General features: G+C 37.8%; 1 protein-coding gene across 1 annotated transcript; it reads right to left on the bottom strand.

Annotated features, from left to right (window-relative positions):
• Positions 1 to 24581, bottom strand: CUNH4orf17 (chromosome unknown C4orf17 homolog). Its single transcript, XM_036340520.1, has 8 exons — positions 24455 to 24581; positions 18644 to 18850; positions 16109 to 16173; positions 7827 to 7967; positions 4491 to 4572; positions 3255 to 3447; positions 1607 to 1650; positions 1 to 203 (listed from the first exon to the last, which is right to left on the bottom strand). Exons 1-8 carry the CDS (start codon positions 24579 to 24581, stop codon positions 1 to 3), a joined length of 1062 nt encoding a protein of 353 aa, XP_036196413.1.
• Positions 24582 to 27905: the final 3324 nt, after the last annotated feature.

The following is a 27905-nucleotide window of genomic DNA, read 5'->3' as shown; positions in this document are numbered from 1 at the left end:
CTACCTTTGGTATGTTAAAGGAGAAAATGTTCTCTGGGGAGGGAGATTGTATTCTGGGTGTATACTCCTTGCTGACATTGGTTTTGTTGATATGCTCTCCTGAGTTTTAGGCCTGGGAGGAGAGTTTGATTTGCTGAAATATTCTGTAACTGGGATTGTCATCTTATTTCTTCTTATAAACATTGCAGGTTTGTGCTCAGCCTCTAAAATAGAAAAAAAATCGAAATAAGATCATAATTGAGACATGGGACACAACTTCTGCCATGTTTTAGTAGCAAATAACATACAAAAAATCTATATGAAGTTTAGGTGAACCAGATACGCTCCAAATTCATAGAATAATCTATTCTCATCTTTTGTATCATCTGCTCACCTTGAATGAGTTATTTGTTCTATTGCATGTAGGTATGTTCTTTGCTCTTAGAATTAAACATTACTTTGATAAGAATAAATTAGGGCTTTTGATGGGCATCATGGGACTAATGAGAAAAAGGAGAAGGATCTATTGTCTTGATAGACAAAAAATGGACAAGTTTGTTAAAACAACTTATTTGCACTCATGAGACCTCTATAAGGCCTACACAGTCACATCCAAGGAAGAATAAGGATTTGGGGAGATGCTAAATATCAACACTGGGCACAAAGGTGTATGATTTAGGGATTCTTATACAAAAGTTTTCCAGATATCTATACAGGGTAAAATAGATTTGGGACCTACAGGTAAAACATAAAACTGAATAATAGAAACATCACTATCAGGATTTTGTAGTCCTGCGGTGAAGAGTTTTATAGAAGACAGATACAATAGACAATCCTTGGCATGTCAGAATAAGGGGATATTTTCTAACTTCTAAATTACACTTATTATTGCCTATTAGCAGATAGAGCCCCTTTTGGGTTGGTTAACTCCAACAGAACCCGCTAGCATCTAGAGTGACCTCCAGGAATTCTAATTAATTACCACGTCATTCCTGGTTTAAGGGGAACTTGTAAAAATAATAAGGCAGACTTTTGTTTGAGGCTAGTAGACAGTTTATAGCTATTGCTCTATGGTCATTGTTACTGTGCTTATTTTTAAGGCTAGGAGCTACCAATCCCACAAGGATATTTCAGTGGGGCTATTTTGGATCAATGTAGGTCTTTCCACACTTCTTGAGTTTTCGTGGTCCAAATCATAGTCTGGGGCTGGGCTTCTGGGAGGGACACAAAACTGCTCCTCTCTTTCATATACCAGCTATCTCATGGGGCATCTGCTGGCTGATTGCCATTTTACTGTTTTCTCTGGTTGACTTTGTGTCTAGTGAAAATCATTTGGCTCAATGACAGTTAAGCTGTGAAGAACCAAAACTCTGAGATCATTGTCTTTTTGTTAAGTCAATCCAGGGCTCCTCCTGTCACCTAGAGTTCCCTGTGTCTTGCTTCTCAAAGAGTGTCTGTCCCTGAGGCACTTAACCTTTCAAAACAAATTTATGTCAAATGTATCTCTATGAGAAGTTCAGCAGATGCTGCCCCTTAGAGTAGCTGGAAGTCACTATTGTAGTTTACTAGTGAGATACTTACTAGTCTCCTTATAACAATTCAGTAATTATCACAAACTGTACTTAACCTTTTGGTACCACCTTATTTTCTTCAGATCCTTGACTTGACACTCTAAATCAATTGGAGAAAAAGAAAATGAAATTCACAGATACAAATAAGTATAATAAGTATTTTCTATAGGGTGCATTATCATCATATAAGCTAAGTAATGTTGTCTTAAATAGCCTATTCCAATTCTTTGTGTTTCAAAGTAGATAGTATTAAATGTATTTTCCAATGAAAAATTCTTCTGACTTTGGGTAAATATCTAAACTAGTACATCATACTAAGGTAGAGAGACTGACCCTGACAACCTCCCAGTTTCTAATTTTTTTCTTTTAGTCCTCACCTGAGAAGTTTTTTTTTTTTTATTGATGAGGGAGGGAGGGAAAGAGGGAGGGAGGAAGGGAGAGAGAGAGAGAGAAAGAGAGAGAGAGAGAGAGAGAGAAACATCTGTTAATCAGTTGCCTCCCATATGTGATTGAATACCCTGACCAGGAGTTGAACCCACCAGTCTTCAGTGTCTGGGACAGTGCTCTAACCATTTAGCAACACCGGTCAGGGCATGCCGATTTCTAATTTTATGAAACTAAGGTGGAGACAAATTGCAATGCTACAAAATCCTCCTCTGTCTGAATGCTTTTTAAAGTGACCTATTATGTGTTTTGAATATTTACTGTCTCTGAATTTAAGTTTTATTCAACTTTTAATTTTAAAGCAACCAGATTCTCTCTCCCCCAGCTTAAATAACATCTTACCGCATTCTTTCATCATGATGTTATACACAAAGATGCATTTTCTTTTGTCATTGAAATTATAAGATTTAGAAAGAATTTCAATTGAAATATTTCCCAATCCCCTTAATAGTTATTTTTCCCTCTGACAACCCCCAGGAGTATGTCAAAGATAATCAAGTGAAGCAATGTACTTTAACCTTCCATTGTTTATACAAAAAAGTGATGCCTCTATGACAAAAAAGTGAGCATTTAACAAGCTATACAATAACAATACAATTTAGATTTTCTTTATAGCTTTTATTTTTAAGTAAACTAAAAAAATATACTATATTTTCTTAGATTTTGGGTGGCTACTCTTGCCCTTAGAGCAAGTATGTCAAACTCGCAGCCCATGGGCCGCATGCCTCTTTTATTTGGCTTCTGTTAGCCTTTGAGTTTGACATGCTTGCCTTAGAGGAAAGAAAAGTTTGCTCAAAAAGAAAGGTTATTGGGTAAGGAAGACCTAGCCTCTGCAAAAATGCTCTGAAAAATAGTATTTAGCCCTAGCTGGTTTGGCTCAATGGATAGAGCATTGGCCTGCGGACTGAAGGGTTCCAGGTTTGATCAAGGCACATGCCTGGGTTGCAGGCTCGATCCCCAGTAGGGGGCGTGCAGGAGGCAGCCGAGCAATGATTCTCTCTCATCATTGATGTTTCTCTCTCTCTCTCTCTCTCCCTTCCTTTCTAAAATCAATAAAATATATGTATTAAAAATAGTATTTAGAGTGATTTTCATTACATTTATGAAAGTGAAAAAAACCTACAAAACTAAATACACATTGTTGTCATTTACTGGATAAAGAGGAGTCTTAAAAACTCAGCATGTTTCTAAATATAATGAAAAGAGAATTCAAAGTCTTCATGTACATATGCCCTCTACGTGGCCAGGGTGTCTAATTACCTGGTCAGTTGATGTCCTTCTCCAGGTCTGGTCTGCACTTTTGATTTCACAGGTGAATATGAAGGAGATTTAACTTTGGTTAGCTTCCCAGTCACCGCTGCTGGTTCCGCGGAGACGCTTCTTCTCAGAGGGCGAGTCAACAAGTTTATCTCAGACAGCTCAGCATGAATCAAAGCTGAGACCCACTCTTTCTCTGATTTAACAAAAGGGGTGAGAGCGGCATGAAGGTTGTAGCGATCACTGTCTAGAGACACATTGAACTACTTTTCTTACCCAGCACGCCGGTGTAAAGGCTGCTGATCTGTTTTCTGGATGGGCCCCTATGTTTGAATCAACATTTCTGCAGAGAGGTTGGTTTACAACAACCTACTTTCTGATGACCTGGGGTACTGCAGTGCCCAGAGTAGTTAACTTGCTGAGGGATTGCCCATGAATGGCAGTGGACTAGTTTTCAAATATTGAGTACAAATCTCAGCCTTACAGGCCACTGCCACATGAAAAAAGAAAAAAAAAAGAAAAAGTATACCTCTAAAAATAATAAGTATAATGTGATCCTACAGATGGATAGTTAAATCATAGTTACAAGCATATCTAGAAAGAAATACATTGTTCACTGAAATGATGCCTGTGATAGTTTTATTTATTATTATTGGTCTTCTTTTATTTTTTTTCTGGCTCCTCCCCGTCCCCTAACAATAAGCACTTATTTCTTGTGTAATTTTGTGTTACAGTCGTAAAAAGGAAATATAATAGAGAATAACTAGAGACTTCTTACCCCCAAATACTTCTCAATTGCCTGCCAAGTAGTCTTGAATTCCTGGGATAAGGAACTATTTCCCAAATGCTCCCACTTAAAATATTACTCTGTTTTGGCACATTGGTATTTCCGAACTTTGATTAGTGCAATGGTTCTCAAATAGTTGTCCCAGACCAGCATTATTGACATCATCCGCGGGGACTTCTTAGAAATGCAGATTCTCAGGTTTTACCCACCTCAGATGTTTGGCCTCTGTCAGTCTGATGACCAGCTAGGTGTGAGGATAGCTGCTCTATGCTATTTATGGTTGTCCCATTAAGACTGGCATGTGTTTTCATGGACTAGGCCAAGAAGGGCCTAAAGGAGGCTAGGAGATGGTTTGGGTGGGGAATTGGCAGAGCTGTTAGAATCTGGATCTTGGACAGCTACGCTACTGCCATCCATACCAAAGGGAGAAACATGCTCTGTGTTAATCTCACCTTTTGAACTTGCGTGAAGCAGCCACTGTAGAACTTCGGCCAGAGAATCAGTATGTAAAATGTTACAGAGCTTTGCCAGAATCTGATACAGAATATTAGAATTACATGGTGAGCAAATAAATGGCACAAGGCTTATAAAGTTCCCTTTACTTTCTCCACAGTCTCATCCTCCCAGATGTCACTATGTACACAGTGTTCAATTAAATCAACTGGGATTTTAGCTTGGGAGCCAGCAGAATCTTTAAAGAAACAGCACTTCCAATACAGGTAGTAATAGTTTAGGTTACAGGATGCGGTTTCCCTTGTTTTGTCTGTTCATTACCAGCATCATCTGGAGGAGACATTTGTTTTTCTTCTTTTGGGGAATTGATCCTTTCCCTTTGCACCATGGGGTTCTAAGTGGGACCTTCCAGTCACAGCACTGTCCCCTCTGTACTGCCTGTTCCTCTCTACAGGGGTGAATCGAGCTGGATTCATCATTGTTCTTCAGTTCCCTGAATAGTGATTGGTCCAATGGGATAGGAATCTAATTCCCATTTGTAAATCAGAATCCTTCTTTGACAGTTTTTATCAGGAGGTAAGGGCTGAAGTGTGGATGATAGAGGAGATTAATATATGAAATAATGAATTCTAATACAATGGACTATAATAAGTATTAAAGTGCAAAGTATTAAGCTCATGATATTTCCAGTTTGGCCCTAAACTCCATCTGCTGTTAGAATTTAGACATATCTGAAATTCATGCCTCTCTCCTTAACTTCAGTCCTATGTGACCATCAGTCTACTAGATGTATCCATTTAGCTGTACTATAGTTACTTTGCACAAAATATCTAAAACTAAATCTCCATCTTTCCCTCCCTAAAACCTGCACTGAACTCGCTGTTCCTCCCGGTTCCCCTGTCTCAGTGCACAGCAGGAGCATATATGAGTGTATGTCCAAGGCACAGCCTGGGATTCATCCTGGACAATGCCAAACAAGCGCAGTAAACTCTTCCTTCTAAACACTTCTCAGATATTTCCATTTCTCTCTATCGGCACAGCCTTGACAACCCAGTCTCACCCATCATCAATTTTTCCTGGAGATACTGCAGCATCTTTTTTCCTAGTTTCTCTGCCTGAAATATTTTTTTTAAATGCTATTAACTCAACAAATATTAGTGTCTGCCATTGATCTAGATACTGGAGATACAGAATTGAAGTTAAAGGGCAGAAAAATCCACTGCTTTATATTGAGCTTTGTTATATTATTAAGATTCTTGTCCTCAGTAATGTCACATCCTGAAGACAGCAAATTAAATTTGCTCCTAATTTTACAATAAATCAATAGCTATGGCAAAAATAGGAAGAAGAACCCTTTGTACCCTCTGGGCCACTCCGCCTCTAATGGTATTTTCATCAATATGGTGATTGTGTATTACTCCCAGCTTCTTTAATTCATAATTTACTCATTGATCAACTTTGAAAGAATATAAGCATCCTTTTAGTGAGAGGGAGTGGAATATGCTCTCCCTTCTTTTCACTGAGTTTTGTTACAGAAGGTAGTAAATATATTGGCAGGTGAGTTTCATCTGTTGAAATTTGATTTTAGGATTTGGGAATGTAGGTCCATCGTAGCCCCTACTGTGGGGCTAGAATACCCTATTGGTTTTATGAGGTTTGATCTTTCTGGGGTCTCAACTGAATTCCTGGTGTGTTCAACAAGGTCTCTTCAATCTGGCAGGTCAGAAGTCCAGCTTCTCTAAGCAACGTGCTGCCTCTCATCAGCCTCTTCTGCCAGTTTTCAGAATCTCCTCCTCTGCAGGCGCAGCTTATACTGGACTAAAGACTCGTGCAACCCTAGGCAGATTTTTGGAGCTCATTCTCTCCACAGACCCCTTTTCCTCAGGATCTTAATTTCCAGCTACTTCAGCATCCCCCAAACCTGACATCATTATCCTTTACTGTTAACGTAGGTCCTTATCAGGATTATTCAATAACAACCCTTACAAGCATGTCAAACTCACAGCCCGTGGGCCGCACGCAGCCCACAATGAATATTTTTGCAGCCTAGCCAATATAACGGTGTGAGCAGTTGTTTAGAGTTATGAAAGAAAATAAGTCTCCTGTCAGACCCAGAATTACTGACATTCACCTTGGGTCAGTTTTGGAAGTAATCACGGCGAACAAGATTTCCCCCAAAGTAGGAAAGATGGTAGCAGAGAAGAAATTCCAAGTGTCAGGAAGAAAACATTAATTTTATCATTGCTCTTGTTCTTTTTTATACTATACTTTTTGAAACAAACCTACATTTCTATGAAAATCGAAGCTTTTGTTTTGTTTTTTTTGCGGCCCACATAAACTTAAACCTTGTTTATTTGTTCCAAGTTAGCTTTTGAATTTGACATGCTTGCCTTACAACATGCCCTGTTAATTTGCAATTGCTACTACTGATACTTATTTTAAAATTCTGTCAGAGTTATCATTACAATATTTTGGCCCTTAATTCATTGTAGTGAGTCCTACAGTGAGGTAAGGTGGAAGCTACCCTGGGATCTAAAGAAGGGAAACATAGGAAACATAGGACCAAGCTTGTTTGGCAAATGCCAAGCCTTTCATTATGTCTAAACCAAATGCTGTGGGGGGTTTTGTTTTGTCTTGTTTTGTTTTTAATTTTTATTGGATTGGAGTGCCATTCGTTAATAAAACTATATAGGTTTCAGGTGTAAAATTCTATAATACATCATTGTATATTGTATTGTGTGTTCACCCCCCAAAGTCAAGTCTCCTTTTGTCACCATTTGGTGCCCCTTTATCCTCTTCTACCCCCTTTTCCTCTGGTTTTACTGTTGTCTATGAGGTTTTTAAAATCCTTCACCTTAAACCAGTGGTTCTCAACCTCCTGGCCCTTTAAATACAGTTCCTCATGTTGTGACCCAACCATAAAATTATTTCCGTTGCTACTTCATAACTGTAATGTTGCTAATGTTCTGAATCATAATGTAAATATCTATGTACAGGATGGTCTTAGGCGACCCTTGTGAAAGGGTCGTTTGACCACCAAAGGGCTCGCGACCCACAGGTTGAGAACCACTGCAAACAAACAAAATCGGGACAGACTCATAGATACAGAAAACAAACTAACAGCTGTCAAACACTGTTTTCTTAAGAGTAATGGGATTTCAAGGAGAAGTAAGACTACAAGATAGCATTAGGCCTTGGATTTCGGGCTAAGTGGTTTTAAATCAATTCAGTTGTCCAAGGGGAACCCAAGAGTTTTAAAGATGCTAAGAGATGTGAATTATTCTTGTTTGTTCATGCTGTACCCAAGTTGGAGATTAAATAAACTTGCCCCTTACTTTGATTTCCTGGTCCAGGTAGTTTGGTATGCATATGGTGCTCTCCTTGGCGTTAGTCTTGGCACTCAGCACCTCTGAAGAACAAGGGCCTGTAGTAGAGCATGCCTTGGGAGGTGAGGGTGGATTTTTTACCTCACTTTCCTAAATCAAAGATATAATAAATATGCATTTTCATCCACTTATATTTTGTTTAAAAATTAAATGTAAAACAAATCAGAAATATTGTAGCTAAATGAGAAACATACAAAAAAGCAAAAAGGAGTTAGTTTTAACTTTCCCTTAAATCTAATTTTCAAATATTTGCATTTGGAGACAGAACAAATAGTAATACATTATTTACTTTTTGTGAAACCATTTAAAACCCTTGGTTGAACATCAACATAGTAATTTTTAAATGTTTAATGTGTAAATTTTATTTATATTGCTGTTTCAGATAAGAACAAACTCATGACACATAGTAAGATTTTCTGTGGAGTTGGGAGTATTTCTCTTTTATGATTGGAAAAGTTAGTCAAGAGGTTTTGTGGTGTGTCTGTGGATAGTGTGAACTGCTGTCTCCTTACTCTGCTAAATGTCAGCTGAAAGCTGGAGGATTAGAGAAGAAAACCTAATTGTTTCCCTTGATTAGTTGGAAAAGGAAATAGAAAGTCTATTTTCTTGAGTTGGGAGGTAAACTATACTGTTTGCCATAAAAAAAAAAAATAGAAAGAAAAGAAAAGAAAGGTTTGTAAGAGCAAAAAGTCCAAGCAGGTATGGATGTGTGTGCCTATTCCAATAAAGGCTTTTTAACCTTCAGAAGCAAGTGATATACAAAGACACACAGACACTAGCGGCTGAATGTGTCAACAGCTGGGGGCTATGATGACTGGGCTTGATTGAGCAATGTCTAACTGTTGACGTTTAGTGAAATTAAGCTGTATTGTTTTAGATGCATTCTTTTGTTTAAGTTTCTTATGTAGACTTCTAGTTTTGGGGAATAGTAACCCTCCCACTAAGCATAACTACAAGGCAGGTTAAAATAAAACAACAATAACAAAAAAGCAATGTCAAGGAGTGAATTAAATAGAGATGAATAGGTCAAAAGTGAAAGGGAAGTGAGAAACTTGAAGCTAACCAGTGCAATATCCATTTTGCCCTTAAATCATTGACCTTGGAGAATGAGAACTTTCCTTTTGATCTAAAGGTCCTGAATAATAGGACTTAAAGTTCAGGACCCAGACAGGAGCCACCCAAGGGCTATACTCTTAAAGTGAAGGTGACCTATAAATGTGACAGCCCTTGAAGAAATATAGTCATTGATCAAGGTTTAAACATGGTTTAAATTGATTTAGGCTTACAGGGTCTTTGGGTTCCTATAGAAACAAACACAAATTCTCTCCCAAAGAAAATTCATTTACCATGGGCTTCAGATTCCTACACATAATTTTTCATACATAATATCCAGCAATTGAGCTGTGACTCAAGAAGAAATATAATGCAAATTAGAAAAAATTTTAACTACTGAAAATGTTACATAGCACAATTATGAAAGTAGCTAAAGCAATCCTCAGAGGGAAATTTATAGCTTTAAAATATATACATTAGAAAGATAAAAGAAACTAGACAAGGAACAATAAGTATGTGAATGGAAAGAGAAAAAATATAGTAGTAATCAACAAACTAGAAAAGAAATATATAATATAGAGGATAAAAAACACAAACGTTTATTCTTTGATATAGTAATAAAATTGATAAACTGTTGAAACTTACCAACAAAAAGACACGAATCAATAAAACTGATATGTAAAAGAGTACATATAACATATCCTGAAGATATTTTAAAAAGAATATGAAGATATTATGTATAACATTGTTGATAAATTTGAACGTTTATATGAAATAAATAATTTTTAGTAAAAGAATATATTACCAAAATCAATTCAAGAAGAAACAGAAAACCTGAACAATTCTATAACAAAATAAATTTCAAATCAAATAATATTATCAGGATTGAAGACAGTAATTTAGTAATGATTAAAGGTATATTTTATCAAGGGGACATAAAAAACCTAAATAGTTATATTTCTAATAAAAAAAAAAGGTTCATATGACCTGTTTAAAAAAATGATAGGAGTGAAAAAAAAAAAAAGAAATCCACAATAATAGTCAGAGATTTCAACACCTCTCTCAATAATTGATAGAAAAAGTAGACAGCAAATCAGTAAGGCCATTGAAGACTTGAATGAGAATATCAACCAATTTGACCTAATTGATATTTATGTTACATTATACCCAACAACAGCAGAAGAGTGAACATTCCTTTTCATGGACACCTAGAACATATATCAAGATCAACCATATTCTGGGACATATAACAAATCTCAATTAATTTAAAAACTTTCAGATTATTCTGGGCTAAGAGCAATTAGCTGGTGTAGACATTCATGTCCCTCTAAAGGGTGTTGGTCACATTGCCCAAATTATTGCAATCAGCCCGTTCTTCTCTAAAGTCCAGTGGCCTATTAACAGAAATATGTGAATGAGGCTTACAAGAAGGAGAGCAAAGACATCCTAACACAATATGACTAGACCCTACAGTCAGCTGATCCCCATCACTGTGAATTTGAAAAGCTCAGGAGCCCTGGTGCTCACTGCCAAAAATCTTTCTGATAAGCCCATCATAGGGATCAGGCTTCATCTTTATTTATAATAAGCAATGGTTGTGGAATTTAAGGTTTCAGAAAAAGTATAGTCTCTGGCCACAATGGAATTAAACTAGAAATCAAGCACATAAAGATATCTTAACAATTCCTGAATGTTTGGAAATTAGATAACAATTTTAAGTAACTCATGGGTAAAAGAAGAAATGAAAAAGGAAATTAGGAAGTATCTTGAGCAGAATGAAAAGGAAAATTCAAAATAATAAAGTTTTAGGGATGCCACCAAGGCAATATTTATTGAAAAATTGTAATAATACATGATTATATTAGAAAGAAAAAAGTCTCGTCAATGACCTAAACCTTCATATTATATAGCTACAAGCCAAAATCAATTAAATGAAAACAGAAAAATAAAGCAATAGAGATCATCAATTAAATGAAAAGCTAAGTCTTTAAGAAGATCAATAAAACTCGTAAACCTCTGGCTACATACTTCAAGAAGAAAAAAATCATATAATCATTAAGAGGATATTATATGAATGACTTTATATCAAAAAATACAACTTAGATGAAAATGTACAAATTTCTTAAAAAATGTAATCTATCAAAACTCACTAAAGAAAAAATGGATGACCTGAGTAGCCTATATCTATGAAAATAAGAAATTAAATTTGTAGTTTAAAAATCTTTACTCAAAGAAAAGTCCAGCCCTGATGGCATCACTGAAGATTTCTTCTAAACTTTTAAGTAAAAAATAATACCAATTCTACATAAAATCTCCCAGAATATTAAAGAAGAGTTCCCAACTTATTCTATGAAGGCATTATTATGCTGATACAAAAAGCAGTAGAAGACATTACAGATAAACTGCAAGCAATATTCCTTATGACCATGGACATAAGAATTATAAATGATATATTTGAAATTATATAGAAAGGATAACACTGAGGAACCAAGATGCCGGCATAGGTAAACGCCTGTACTTGCTGCCTCCCACAACCACATCAAAATTACAACTAATAGGTGGAATCTCAATACCAGATATCAAGCTGTATTACAAAGCCACTATTCTTAAAACAGCATGGTACTGGCACAAGAACAGACATATAGATCAATGGAATAGAATAGAGAACCCAGAAATCGACCCAAACCACTATGCCCAATTAATATTCGACAAAGGAGGCAAGAGCATACAATGGAGTCAAGACAGTCTCTTCAATAAATGGTGTTGGGAAAACTGGACAGATACATGCAAGAAGATGAAACTAGATCACCAACTCACACCATACACAAAAATAAACTCAAAATGGATAAAAGACTTAAACGTAAGACGGGAAACCATAAAAATACTAGAGGAATCCACCGGCAGCGAAATCGCAAACATATGCCAAAGTAATTTCTTCTCTGATACTGCTCCGAGGGCAATGGAAACTAAAGAGAAAATAAACAACTGGGACTACATCAAAATAAAAAGCTTTTGCACAGCAAAGGAAACTATCAACAAAACAACAAGAAGACCCACTACATGGGAGAACATATTTGCCAATATCACCAATAAGGGTTTAATCTCCAACATTTACAGGGAACTCATGCAATTTAACAATAGGAAGATAAACAATCCAATCAAAAATGGGCAACGGACCTAGATAGACACTTTTCAAAAGAGGACATACAGAAGGCCGAAAGACATATGAAAACATGCTCAAAGTCACTAATTATACGAGAGATGCAAATCAAAACAACCATGCAGTATCATCTCACACCTGTCGGAATGGCTATCATCAACAAATCAACAAACAACAAGTGTTGGAGAGGATGTGTAGAAAAAGGAACCTTTCTGCACTGCTGGTGGGAATGCAGACTGGTGCAGCCACTGTGGAGAACAGTATGGAGCTACCTCAAAAAACTAAAAATGGAACTCCCATTTGACCCAGTGATCCCACTTCTAGGAATATATCCCAAGAAACCAGAAACACCAATCAGAAAGGATATATGCACCCCTATGTTCATAGCAGCACAATTCACCATAGCTAAGATCTGGAAACAGCCTAAGTGCCCAACAGCAGATGAGTGGATTAAAAAACTGTGGTATATCTACACAATGGAGTACTATGCTGCGGTAAAAAAGAAGGAACTCTTGCCATATGCAACAGCATGGATGGAACTGGAGAGCATTATGCTAAGTGAAATTAGCCAGTCAGAGAAAGATAAATACCACATGATCTCACTCATTTGTGGAATATAGAGAACTACATAGACTGATGAACAGAGACAGATCCAAAGACAGAGAAACAGCGATCAGACTATCAATCCCCAGAGGGAAAGTAGGGGAGGGTGGGGGTAAGGGGAAGAGATCAACAAAGGACTTGTACGCATGCATATAAGCCAAACCAATGGACATGGACAACAGGGGGATGAGAACATGAGTGGTGGTGGTGGTGGTGGTGGGGCGGGGTTGGGGGTTAATGGGGGGATAAGGACACATTTGTAATATGTTAACCAATAAAGAAATTAAAAACAAATAAATAAATAAATAAATGGGGGGAAAATTACAACTAAAATACAGAACAACTATCATCCAGAACCACGGGAAAGCTGGCTGAGTGGAAGAACTACAACTAGAGAGGTAAAGAACATTGAGACTGGTAGGAGGTGCGGAGGCACAGAATGGGCTGGTCTGGCACACGAGTGTGCTGCTTTTTTAATCGGGAAGGAGATCACCTCTTTGGAGGTCACCTGGAGGAGCAAGGAGTCCCAGCCCCACTCCAGACCCCCAGCCCAGGGTCCCAGAGCTGGGGAAAGAAGTCCCTGGCACTGCTAACTGAATTTACAGGCTCCCGCTTGCTCTGTGACCCAGTGCTGGGTGAGGCTCTGGGGGACCCAGACACATATGGGGAAAAACTGGACTGTCTGTCATCAGGGCAAGAATGCGGGGGTAGCTTTCTTTCAGACGGAGGTGCTCACAGCGGTCATTGTTCCCATGCTGAGATCTATCCAGTGCAGCCATTTCTGTTTGCTCTGCCCTGGAGATTTCCTGAAATCCCACCCCACCCAATTTACAACCCCACCCAAGCTGTGCACAGTGGCTTTTGCATATGAATGGCCTGTCCTTTCTCAGCCTAAAACCTGTCAAACAAGCTGCAGCTGGGTCAGGGAGTGTCAAAACTATCAATTAAAGGCCCAAGGTCGGCACCAGCACCAGCCTGCCTTGCTTCACAGCTGAGCCTTGCATGGACACTTACAAAGCCAATACAAAGAGGAGGAATCTGCAGATCTCTCTGTAGCTCCTGCTGGGTGGCCACAGGCAGTGGCTGACTTTGCACCTCCTTGGAGATCCAAGAGCCAGTGTACCCAATGATCAGTGTGAGATCATACCAGATTACAACTCTTCACATCCATAGTGACACACTCATAGGGCAGACTCAGGGAGCACCAAAGCCCCACTGAAGCAAGTCCTGCCCCATAAGGGTGTCTCCTGCACAGCGGCTCTCCCATTGTATTCGCAGCTGGTCCCCACAGCCAATTGGCCTGGAGGTCAATTCCTCTAAGCAATGAAGGCTCAACTACAAGACTGCACACAGCCCACAAAGGGGTGCACCAAGAGTGTCCACCTCAGGTGAATGGGGAGGCTGAGCCACTGGACCCTATAGGACACCTACTACAAAAGGCCACTCTATCAACTCAAGGAGACATAGCAGCTCTACCCAATACATAGAAACAAACACAGGGAAGCAGCCAAAATATGGAGACAAAGAAATATGCCACAAATGGAAGAAATGGAAGAAAGAAAACTACTGGATGTAGAGTTCAAAACCACAGTTATAAAGTTACTCAAGAATCATCTAGAAACCTCTGAGGAACTTAGTGAGACTTTCAAGGATCTTAGTGAGAATGCCCCCCCCCCCCCAAAAAAAGGAAAAGGGCCAGTCAGAAGTTAAGCATACACTGACTGAAATAAAGAATAATATACAGGGATTCAACAGTAGACTAGAGGATCCCAAGAATCGAGTCAATGATTTGAAATACAAGGAAGCAAAAACCACCCCACCAGAAGAGCAAAAAGAAAAAAGAATCCAAAAATATGGAGATAGTGTAAGGAGCCTCTGGGACAACTTCAAGCTTACCAACATCTGAATTATGGGGGTTCCAGAAGAAGAGAGAGAGCAAGATATTAAAAACCTATTTGAAGAAATAATGACAGAAAACTTCACCTACCTGGTGAAAGAAATAGACTTACAAATCCAGGAAGCACAGAAAACCCCAAACAAGAGGAATTCAAAGAGGACTACCCCAAGACACATCATAATTAAAATGCCAAGGGAAAAAGACAAAGAGAGAATCTTAAAAGCAGCAAGAAAAAAACAGTCAGTTACCTACGAGGGAATACCCATACAACTCTCAGCTGATTTCTCAACAGAAACTGTGAAGGCCAGAGGGAGTGGCAAGAAATATTCAAAGTGATGAATAGGAAGAACCTACAACCAAGATTACTCTATACAGCAAAGCTATCATTTAGAATTGAAGGTCAGATAAAGAGCTTCACAGACAAAAAAAAGCTAAAGGAGTTCATCACCACCAAACCAGTATTATATGAAATGCTGAAGGGTATTCTTGAAGAAGAAGAAGAAGAAGAAGGAGGAGGAGGAGGAGGAGGAGGAGGAGGAGGAGGAGGAGGAGGAGGAAGAGGAGGAGAAGAAAGAAGAAGAAGGTAAAGATAAAAAATTATGAACAATAAAGTGACAACAAATGCATATTTATCAACAAGTGAATCTAAAAATCAAATGAATAATAAATCTGATGAACAGAATAAACTGATGAATGGAATAGAATCAGGGGCATGGGAATGGAACAAACTGACGATTCTCAGAGGGAAGTGGATATAGAGGGGAAGAGATTAGACGAAGATCTTATATGCATGTATGCAGTACTAATGGACACAGACAACTGGGTGGCAAGGGCCTGGGGTGGGGTGGGAACCGGGTGAAGGGGAGCTATGGTGAGGGGAGGGGGAGAGGGAAATCTGTAATAATCTCAACAATAAAGATTAAAAACAGCATATTACGCTTTGATTGGTTGAACGGCCGACTGGACCACTGGACACTTAGCATATTAGGTTTTTATTATATAGGATAACAACTTGGATGAATCTTAAAATAATTATGTTGAATTAAAGAAAACATATTAAAAAAAGAAATCTCAGTATATAATTTCATTTATATAAAATCCTAAAAATTGCATGCTAAATCTTTAGTGTTTGCCCATGGGAAGACCGGGATCATGAGAAAACTTTGATTGCTATGGAGGCTTCCATGGTGTGGATATATATTTATCAAAAATCATCAAATTGTGTACTTTAAGTATAAGATGAGGCAAAAATAGATTTACAACTGTGAGTACAGTTTATTCTTGTATGATTATTTATTAATAATATTATTTATTGTATTATTTTCTATAAAAAAACTGTAAACCTACTTCTGCCTCACCCTGTGTGTGCATTTTACATCATGTTAATTATGCTTAAATAAAGCTGTAAAAAATATTGTGAAACACGGTATCTTTTCAGAAAAGTACATGAAGAAGAAAGAGAAGAGGGAATGATAAAAGTAAAACTAAATAGGTAGTTGTAAATAGTTGTTTCTTTACCTTTTTAATTACTAAGGGATTCTCACTGGAAGTTTTGAAGCACTCCTTGATTTTTCTACAGGGCTCTGAAATGATATTGAGGGAAAATATACTTAGATCAAACTGAAAAAAACTGTCCTATCACATGCCATATATGTCAGTTGCTGAAATAGATGGAAGTATCTCTAAATTTCAATTAAGATCAACCCCTGGATCTGTTTATAAATATTAAAAAATTCACAGGTATAATTATACTACAATAACATAATAAAAGCATATCTATATTATAAAATGAATTCTATAGCCAGGAAGATGATATAAAGAAACATTGCGAGAGCTTTCTTGATCTGGGTAAACTGTTTTTGAAAGTACATATTTCAGTGTAAAATAATTTTTTCTCTGGTTCCTGTTCATGTAACTGTCACTTTCTCTAATTACAGAGATTGTATGTGTGCTGTTTGCTCTGTGGACAGAAAGTGAAGATGTATGCTGAGTTAAAATTAGATTCTTTATTTGATTTCTTGTTTCATCAGTCTCTCAACCCCACCCATTCCATACAGTCATCTAACTAAATCCCCCTAAATTACCCTAAAACTACTTAAACATTTGCTTAATTTTCCCTTGCATTAATTAAAGATATATCCTGTTTATGTGATGCTATCTTTTTTACTAAACCCATAGTAAATACAGCAATTCTTTTAAAGGTGAAAAAAAATTTGTGTATATACCCAATAGTATCTGAATTCATTACTTAGAGTATGGAAAACAAAGTCATGGGTGTGAATCTATTAAGAGAACTCTTGTGGGAAACAAAAACCACTCTAATTATTCTAAGCAAAAATAATACAGGGAATTGGTTGTTTCTAATATCATTGGAAGGGCTGGATCAGTGAACTCTGGTCTCGACCCTTCATAAATCATTTCAAAAACAACATCGTGCACCTAGCCTCCCAAGGAAGCCCAGCCTTATCACAGGCAGAAGGGAGGGGAGTCAGGAGGTCATGGCCACTTCAGTGGCTATCACCACATCCATGAGGCTAAAGATTAGGCACTGGATCACTGCTACAATCCAAAAACCATCTTATTGGCTGATTTTGCCTTTTGACGCCTATAAATCCAGAATCTGAACACTGGGATGTTGTAGCAAAAAACAAAAATATCTTTGTCTCCAGTCATACTTGATAGCAGACATAAACCAAAAAGATGACCTCAACCGGACATCTGTGATATAAATTTTGCCAGATGGCAATACCTAATTCCCATCATAGGACTCCTACATTATAATTTTTAAATTCCTACACTTTACAGCATAAGAAGGGACACTATAAGAAGGTGGAATAAGTAAGCTTTGATTCTTCATTGCTGGTGGGAAGGTGAGAAGAGAAACTCCTAAATAAAAGATGAAATGAGTTAACAAGCATGCAGACCTTAGAATGGAATCATATAGTAAGTACTCTGTTAGTGATCCCTCTTATTATCTTTTGAAAGGTGTATATTTTACCATATTATACCAAAATAATTTTCATGTGCCCCCAAATTTTAGTAATACAGGGCAGGAGAAAGAGAACAGGATATAATTTCTACTATCCAAAACTCCTTCTATTTTATCTTGATCTTTAGATTTTGCCATATGTGCCTTTCTTTTATTAGTTTAAGGTGTACAACATAATGATCTCATAGCAAAATGATTATCACAATACATTTAGTTAATATCCATCACTTCACATAGTTACAATTTTTTCTTGTGATGAGAAATTTAAAGAGCTTTTAACTTTCAAATATGCAATACAGTATTGTTAACTATAATCATTATGCTGTACTTTTTAAAATATATTTTGGTTTATTTCAGAGAGGAAGGGAGAGGGAGAGAGATACAGCATGATGGGAAAGAATCATTGAATGGCTGCCACCCCCATGCTCCTTACTGGGTATAGAGTTCACAAACGGGGCATGTACCTGATTGGGAATTGAACCGTGATCTCCTGGTTCATGGGTCGATGCTCAACCACTGAACCACCTTATGCTATACTTTTGATTAATCTTGCCTCATTTCAATTCAATAAACATTAATTCATTGAATTGTTTATGAAAGACCAGGCACTGTGCTGGAAGCTGGGGAGATGTCAAGAATGGCAAGAACACAGACTTTGCCATTCAGTGGGGAAGATGTAAACATGAAATTCCTTGCCTATTGCATTTCCCCAACTCACTTTTTGTCTGAAGTAGTTTCCCCATCTATGCTGGCTAAAGATTCATTTTTGGTATCTCTTAACTAATTTGGAGAAACTAGAGATTAGAACCACACAAATATGTCTTGGATACAATGAATAATTATTATAATATTTATTAACATTTTTGAACTACTGAATTGAAATTAGAGGGGTAAAACATTTTTATAATGAATAACCTATTTCACAGTGAGAAGATTTCATGGCTGTTTAAAAATCACTGCAGCTATGTTAGCAATCATATAGATTTCCTTCCACTCACCCCCACCATTCCCTGATAGTTTGCAGGAGGCCTCAGGAAAGATTTCATCAGTTGAGTGGGACTCACCAGAATGAGGCCGTGGGGGATGTACATTGGCACTTTTGGGGGCTGGTGAGACTCCTCTGACTGGGCTCTCCAGGGCTGCAGTGCTGGGTGGGTGACTGCATTTGGCAAATGGTATATTGTCCGTCGTCTCTAAGTGGTTGAACTGGTCAACATCCCACAATGAGTTCTCATCATCCTTCACAGTACAGATAGGAATGTTATTCAAGCCTGAGTAGTAAGGACAAGAAGACCAAACCACCAATTAGATTTGGGGCAAGTGTTTTTTGAGTGATCACTAATATCCCACCCAATTAGATGTTCTTAAATGTGGGTAAGTTGTATGAACCACTGCGAGTCTTTGAAAATCAGTGTAGCAAATTATATTTGCAATACATGCTTCCTTGAAATAGCCTGCCATCTTGTTAGCCTGAGAACCAGATCCACATCTTTGATCTTGATCTGAGTCAAGTGGGGTAGGTCTGCCTCTATTCCAGATAGACCTCTCATTTCCCAAGTTTTGATAATGACTAGGAGAGATTATGTTAGCCTTCTTCATGAACACCAGATTGAGATTTTTTGAAAGCATCTAGAATGCCTCAATGTAGAAAGGCATCCTAAAAGACATACATTGGCTCTTCTTTTGTACTGGCAGATGGTGAAAAGCTGTTGGAGTTAGGAATAGGAGGCAGGGTAAGGTAGATTGTGAGGGAAGGAAGGAAGGTGAATGTGGTACAAAACCTCCTTTCTCATGTCAGAGTTCTGGGTTCATTCCCTCTGCTGTAATAGCTATTTGCTTTTGGCTCAATATTGATTTATAGACAGGCCATCTTTTCAGTACAATACTATGTCATGTATGTCGAATTGGATAGCTTAGGGAATGGGGACATGCAGGGCATTGCTCTATGTTAATCGGTGAATTATAAGAGATGATGGTAGATGGTTGCTTTGTTTCACAGGAAGGGTCTCGATAGTGGTTTCATATTTGCCATTCTTCTGAATTTCCCTCTGGTACAGTAGGTCCACACCATTCTTATCTATCTGCTCAAATGACATCAAAAAGGTCTTTGCTGACAATACAGCCCATTACACTCTATCTCCCGTTGCTTTTATTTTTCCCATAGCATTTGTCACCTGTCGTATCTGTTTGCACACTACTAGGCTGAGCTGCCCCAGAATAGAAACTATGTGAAGCATGGATTTTTGTTTCCTTTTCTGCCCTATTTCCAGTATCTAGAATGGTGCCCGGCACAAAGTAGGTGCTTTATGATTATTTGTTAATAATGAATAGATAACATAACCAAATGCAAAGCTTTGATTTAAGCTAATACTTCGAACTTTACTTATAGTAACTTGTTCCAAATAGAAGTGAGAATACAATTTTCGAAGGTAGCATTACTTCTTATCATTTTATTTTAAACACCTAGGTTTAGTGGTTGATCCAGATGCATAGTGAAAAATTGTTTATCAAATGAAGCATATAACATTAACAAAGAGACAATTAATGTAAAATATCCTATTTTCTGTCTACCTCCTTTAATTATAAAAGATGTGTGTGTGTGTGCCTTTCCCCCCTCGGTCTCTATTTTTTTTCAACTTTGTTTTTCTTGTTCATTCATACATTTTTTTTTCATTTTTATAAAGAACTTAGATTCCATCTTTCTAACCAAGAGTTAGGAAAGGAGTTAGGAATAGGAGGCAGGGTAAGGTAGGGTAAGGTAGATTGTGAGGAAAGGAAGGAATCAAAATGTGTAAAGTGTCAAATGGACTATTATTAAAGTGGTGTCAGAGTCAAATGGGACAATATTAAATGATTTAAAGCTAGTCACAGAAATATGAAATTCAATCCAGCAGTGAAGGAGGTTAGCAACAATTTTGGTGGGAGTTTCATTTACTTCCTTGAATATACAGGAGAATTAGGTAGTGGAATCTTGGGCCCAAGAAAGACCAGCTGCCCCTTGAGGTAGTCAAGTTTCTGTACCACCCTATTTTCTTTTAGAGGCATTGTCTTGGATCACGTTCCCTGGAAATAGAAGCTGGGATGGAGAGTTGTGTGAAGAAAATTTATTGGGGAGTGTTCTTGGGAACAACATGTATAAGGAGGCCAGTGAAGCAGGATTGGGCAAAAGTTGAACTGCAATACGGATACCATAGAGGCCTCAGTCAGTTCCGCAAGGAGCAGTGGATGGCTCTGGGGAGGTGCCTCAACTCAAGGCAAGAGGGTCAGGCCTTTCTAACCCCTATCAACCTCTCATTGGTCAAACTCCCATTGTGCATGAGAGCTCCCTTCAGCTGTGAGCAATTCCCAGAGAGGGGCTGAGTGTAAGCCATCAGTTGTTGACACACCTGGCAGGTGGGTAGTTGGGTGCCTTGGTCCTGAAACCATGACCTAGGTAGGTGGTTGGTGCACTATAGCATGTACTACAGTAACTGTTGAAGCTTGTGACTAAATACAGGGTGTCCCAAAAAATGTATACATACGTTAACAGCTGATCGCTCAATTTTGAAAACGAATTGCCTTTATAATTATTCAGAGAGTGTGTATACATTTTGGGAGGACAACCTATATTTTTATTTGATTAGTATCAAATATCTTCCACTCAACTGTGAGCTCCTTGAAAATAGGAGGAGCTGTGCTTGTTTTGCTCACCACCATTTCAGTTTCTCAAGGAGTGGCTGCCACATGGGGGTGCTAAATTCTTTTTGAAGGAAAGGAGGGAGTTTTAATAACACCCAAATATTTTGTAGAGCCACTGACATATTTTAAACATAATTTAGAGCTACCTCAGCCATCCAGTAGTTGTGTGTCCTTGAGCAAGTGATTTCATTAAAAAATCATTTGTGCAGCTGTATGGTACAAGTAGAAGTGCAGCAAGCCTTACCTGACATTGGGAGATCAGTTAAAAAACCAACTCCCTCATCCAAGTAAGAAGGTATGAGGGGGATGGGCCAGGGCAGAGAGCAGCACAGAGAAAATTAAGACAGAACTTGAGGGTAGAGCAAGAGGAAAGCCCAGATGAGAAGCACAGAATTCCTAAAGGAGATTAGGAAAGTGAAAGCCAAGGGCAAGCAAACACATGTTAAAATAAAGAAGTCATAACGTCCTAGGAATCTATTGTCATGGCAAAAACTGAGAACAAGGTCTTTAGCAACCCACATGAGAAAAACATTGCATTTTAATCGCAACTTCCTTCTTCTATGAAGGCAAATACTACTAAGTATTTAACTGAATATAATTTTTTTCTGGTTTTAAATGCTTGAAAGTACTGGATATATCCCCCTCCCCTTTTTTTTACTTTCTCCCTTGAATTATCATGTCTATACTGCAATATAAAACTGCTGGCAAGGGACTGACATTTATGTCTTCAAATCCCCTATAATGTCTACCACAAAGCCTTGCTCATAATCATATATGTTCACAGAAATATATGTTCAACTGAATAAAAAATTTTCTTTGGAAATCTTTTGAGGCTATATCTGCTAATTCTAGAAATCATAACTGGAATTGAAATGAAAGAGAAGAGCAGTCAGTTCAATTTCAAAGAGCAAAATTCGAGGTGCCCATGAAGCATCCAGTGTCTCACATGTAGGTCAAGTGGCCAATTAAATATAAAGGTCTAAAGTTTAGAAGAGGAGTCTGAGTCTAGGATACACATTTGAAAGTATTTGTCCTACAGAGGGTATTTGAAACTTGTGAATGGGTAAATTTGACAAGGCTCTCAGTAAATTAGAGAGAGAAAATGGTCAACGACTGCACCGTGGAGGAACTCCAACATTTACTGCAGAATCAGCAAAAATATAAGCCGGGAAGGAGAAACCATAGAGGTAGGAGAAAAAATAAATGCACAACAAAAGAAACCATCAACAAAACAACAAGAAGGCCCCACTGCATGGGAGAACATACTTGCCAATGTTATCTTCGATAAGGATTTAATCTCCAAGATTTATAGGGAACTCATACAACTTAACAAAAGGAAGATAAATAATCCAATAAAAAAATGGGCAAAGGACCTAAATAGACACTTTTTGAAAGAGGACATACAGAAGACCAAGAGACATATGAAAACATGCTCAAAGTCACTAATCCGAGAGATGCAAATCAAAACGACAATGAGGTACCATCTCACACCTGTCAGAATGGCTATCATCAACAAACAACAAGTGCTGGCGAGGATGCGGAGAAAAAGGAACCCTCGTGCACTGCTGGTGGGAATGCAGACTGGTCAGCCACTGTGGAAGACAGTATGGAGCTTCCTCAAAAAATTAAAAATGGAACTTCCATTTGACCCAGTGATCCCACTTCTAGGAGTATATCCCTAGAAGCTAGAAACACCAATCAGAAAGGATATATGCACCCCTATGTTCGTAGCAGCACAATTCACCATAGCTAAGATTTGGAAACAGCCTAAGTGCCCATCAGTAGACGAGTGGATTAAAAAACTGTGGTACACAATGGAATACTACACTGTGGTAAAATGTAAGGAATTCTTACCATTTGTAACAGCATGGATGGAACTCGAGAGCATTATGCTAAGCAAATTAAGCCAGTCAGAGAAAGATAAATATCATATGATGTTACTCATTTGTGGAATATAATGAACAACATAAACTGATGACCAAAAACAGATCCAGAGACAGAAAAGCATCGATCAGACCGTCAAACCTCAGAGGGAAGGTAAGGGAGGGTGGGGGTAAGGAGGAGAGATCAACCAAAGGACTTGTATGAATGCATGTAAGCCTAACCAATGGACACAGACACCAGGGGGGTGAGGGCATGAGTGGAGGGAGTGGGGGGAATAGAGGGATAAGGACACATATGTAATACCTTAATCAATAAAGAAAAAATAACAAAAAAACCGGTGGTACATCTATACAGTAGAATACTATGCTGCTGTAAAAAGAAGGAACTCTTATCATTTGCAACAGCATGGATGGACATGAAGAGCATTATGCTAAGTCAAATCAGCCAGTCGGAGAAAGATAAATATCACATGATGTCATTTATTTGTGGAATATAATGAACAACATAAACTGATGAACAAAAATAGATCCAGAGACAGAAAAGCATTGAACAGACTGTCAAACCTCAGAGGGAAGGCAGGGGAGGGAAGGAGTTGGGGGAGGGGGGTTAAGAGATCCACCAAAGGACTTGTATGCATGCATATAAGTATAACCAATGGGCACAGACACTAGCCGGGTGAGGGCATGTGCTGGGGCGTGGGAATGGCCGAGGAGAAGTCAATGGGGGGGGGGGGGGCAGGAGATGTATGTAATACTTTAATCAATAAAGAATTTAAATAAATAAATAAATAAATAAATAAATAAATAAATAAATAAATAAATGGTGTTACAGAAACTAAATCTTAAAATGTGAAAGAAAGAGAGGGAAAGATGGGAGGAGAAAAAGATGAAGGAATGGAGGGAGGGAGGAAGAAAGGAAGGAAAGAAGAAAGGAAGAAGGGAGGCAGGGAAGAAGAGAGAAGGGGGGTGGATAAAATATTGTTTCTTCAGGGCTGGTATTTAGCATGCAGATGCTAGCATGGCTGCGCAAGTTGTTAAAATATTGAAATAATCTTATACCATTTGGCCATTGCTTCCCTGAACTCCCTAAGTGGCCCCTTTCCTAATAATGGGGTAATCCAAGCATGAAGACCTAGAACAGGGGGTGCCGCCAGCCTCTGCTTTAGCTCCACTCCTGGCATCTGGTCACCATAGTCAGTGCCTGTGCCTCCGCATGGGTTCAATGCTTTGAACAGCACCTCTGGGTTTACCCACCTGAATCCCCAAGTAGCCTGTGTAGAGAAGAGACACATTCTAGGACCTCAGTCACCTTACCTTTGATGTGGCAGACCCTTCTGGGATGAGGGGTGTGCCTGACTAGATAACAACTTCCATTTCTAGACATACTATGGCTGCCTTTGCTCTCAAACTGAGGAGTAGACGCTGGGGATTTGAGGCTCATGTTCACGGAGTGTTGGTTTCTCCCTCTCCACTGTTGCCACAAAATGCCTTGGGGTCTACCTTAGCCTGGCTTCCACTTCCAAAGGTGCTCATACCCTGAAATCACAGAATGACAATCGTTCCATCAAGGGGTTCTTGACATTTTCTTACACAGCAATTATTTCTCCACCTTCTTTGTTTGCACTAAATTATATCTCGTTTCAAAGCAATGTGAAGCTATTCTGCTTTCGGACGCATTTTTTGTAAACTTTGAAATCAATCTAGGCATGGGTGGAACAGAAAAATTTTCTCCTGGAAAAATCAAAACATTTGAGAGAAACTTAGAGTATATTCTATATTGAATTACATTTAAGGTCACTTGGTTGACTTTCCAACATAAAAATAGATAACTTGGTTATTATCAATTTTAATATAGTAAATTAAAATAATAGTTTTGAAATACAATACCCATGAAAGTGCTTTACATTAAATTAATTTTAAATAAGGACCTTTCCTATTGTACTTTAATAAAATCTGCATCTTAAATTTGTGTCATCTTCTGAGAAGATGGTAAAATCTGAAGAAGAAAAAAAGTCCAATAGCAAAAGAATGATATGACATTTACGAACTGCAGAACCTTTGGCATGTTGTTCTTTGCAGTATTCAGTACTATTTAATGATATTCCCTCACTCACTCAGCAATCATTTATTAGGCACATACAGTGCCATAGTCCTAAGGGATAAAAGATAATGTTATGGCTCTTGGGGAATTCACGATCATTTGGGAAAGAAAATTTCTGGATTAGGAACCTAAGAAAGAGTTATTTAACTTTTCTTAAAGATGGTATACTGGTCTTGAAATTTAAGAAGGAGTTTTTTGTGTGTTCATTGTATGTTTTCTATCTTACATAAAAATCTTATTTATCACAGCACTATTAGGAAATATACATTTTATTTTTAACCGAGGCAGGGAGTTTTTCTGGTCAGAATAATTTGCGGTGTCAAAATATTTCCATATTCTAGAAAGTGATTTCAAGAATTTGTTGGGGCAGGTATTTTTAGTTCATTAACTGTCTTTCTAGGCTAGAGCAATCGGTATTCAAGCTTTTCAAGGTATATATTCAGAGTGTATGGTATAGTAATGACTAGCCCTGTTGCCACAAGACATCTGATTTTCATAAATTATAAAATTATTCTGGCTGAATAAAATATATTTCAATATTTTAAATTCATAAAGTATTACATAACAATAAATACATTTTCTTATTGTTACTTATGAGTAATTAGGAGGTAGGTCTAGCCTCTTTGTGAAAATTGAACCTTAGACTTACTCGTTCTTCTTTCTATGTGAGACTTTTGTACAATTAATTTTTTTTTTTGTATTGGGGGAAAAATGGCACAGTAGGCAGTTTGGAGACTGAAAAGGATGTTGAGCTATAATTAAAAAGTGGGATTTATGGTCCCAGCTTTGCCATTAATGAGCAAAGTAACCATGGGTGGCTTGCTTTACGTCCTAGGTTTTGGCTTGCTCATTTGAAACCCGTAAGTCATTACATGCCTGCTGGAATATTTAGCTATTCTACGATGTGTTTTTCCCACATCAACTCTCTTAGTTAATTTGAAGGATAGTGAAGTACTTTAAATTCTGGTATAAAAGATAAAAAAGCAAACAGTGCAAAGAATTATTCTTCCTCCTAGAAAATTGCAGAGTAGTCTGAAATTCATCTTGCTCTTATATTTCAAAAGGTATACAGTGCTTATAGAAAATTTAATAATCTGATGTTATAGCTTTTATTGTTTCTATTAAAAGTTTCAAAATAATGTTAAAGTAATAAAGGTAAAGTATAAATATTTTATCCTCAGATATCATTTAAAGTTCTACAAAACTTAACATATACATTATGTACTATTGAATGTCTTATTTAAACTTCAAAGTTTTTACAGGTGAAGTAAGTGAATAACTCAGGACAAAGCTATACTTTGATTTGTTCTAGAAAGTAATATAATGATTATAAAATAAAACTACCCTCAAACTTGAGGAAAAGCAAAATTATGTTTTTCTCTGTGCAAGACACTGTCGAAAGAATGAAAATTAAGGGAGAAAATATTTGCAAAACACAGACTGAGACAAAGGGCTTGTAATCAAAATATACAAAGAGCATTTAAAATTCAACAGTAAGAAAACAAATAGCCCAATTAAAAATTGGGCAAAAAATCTGAACAAACACCTCGTCAAAGATCATCAGATGGCAAATAAGCATGCATATGAAAAGATATTCAACGTCATTGTCATTAGGGAATAAAAAATTAAAACAACAATAGATACCACTATATATGTATGAGAATGGCTGAAGTCCAAAACACTGACAGCAACAAATGCTAACAAGAATGTGGAGCATCAGGAACTCTTATTCTTGTTAGGGGGATGCAAAATAGCACAGTCGCTTTGGAAGACATATTGGTAGTTTCTTACAAAACTAAACAGTTTTACCATGTAGACACCAAAGAACTACCCAAAGAGTTGAAAGCTTATGTCCACACAGAAACCTGCACATGAATGTTTATTCATAATTGATTAAGATATTACATATGTGTCCTTATACCCACGTTACCCTCTACCCCCCCACCCCCCGCTCATACCCTCACCCCCCCCATTGTCCGTGTCCATTGGTTAGGCCTATATGCTTGCATATAAGTCCTTTGGTTGATCTTTCCCCCTTACCCCCACCCTCCCCTACCTTCCCTCCAAGGCCCGACAGTCCAATCAATGCCTCTCTGTCTCTGGATCAGTCCTTGTTCATCAGTTTATGTTGTTCATTATATTCCACAAATGAGTGAGATCATGTGGTATTTATCCTTCTCTGACTGGCTTATTTCACTTAGCAGAATGACCTCCAGTTCCATTCATGCTGTGGCAAATGGTAAGAGTTCCTTTTTCTTCTTACTCTTCTTAAAGAATACCTTTCAGCATTTCATATAATGCTGATTTGGTGGTGATGAACTCCTTTAGCTTTTTTTTGTCTGTGAAGCTCTTTATCTGACCTTCAATTCTGAATGATAGCTTTGCTGGATAAAGTAATCTTGGTTGTAGGTTCTTGCTATTCATCACTTTGAATATTTCTTGCCACTCTCTTCTGGCCTACATGGTTTCTGTTGAGAAATCAGCTGACAGTCATATAGGTATTCCCTTGTAGGTAACTGACTGTCTTTCTCTTGCTGCTTTTAAGATTCTCTCTTTGTCTTTTGCTCTTGGCATTTTAATTATGATGTGTCTTGGTGTAGTCCTCTTTGGATTCCTTTTGTTTGGGGTTCTCTGCACTTCCTGGACTTGTAAGTCTATTTCTTT

Source organism: Myotis myotis, unplaced genomic scaffold (assembly GCF_014108235.1).
Source record: "Myotis myotis isolate mMyoMyo1 unplaced genomic scaffold, mMyoMyo1.p scaffold_m19_p_1, whole genome shotgun sequence".
Lineage (NCBI taxonomy): Eukaryota > Metazoa > Chordata > Mammalia > Chiroptera > Vespertilionidae > Myotis > Myotis myotis.
Note: the sequence above shows the minus strand (reverse complement) of the source record. Positions and strands in the feature narration are given on the sequence as shown.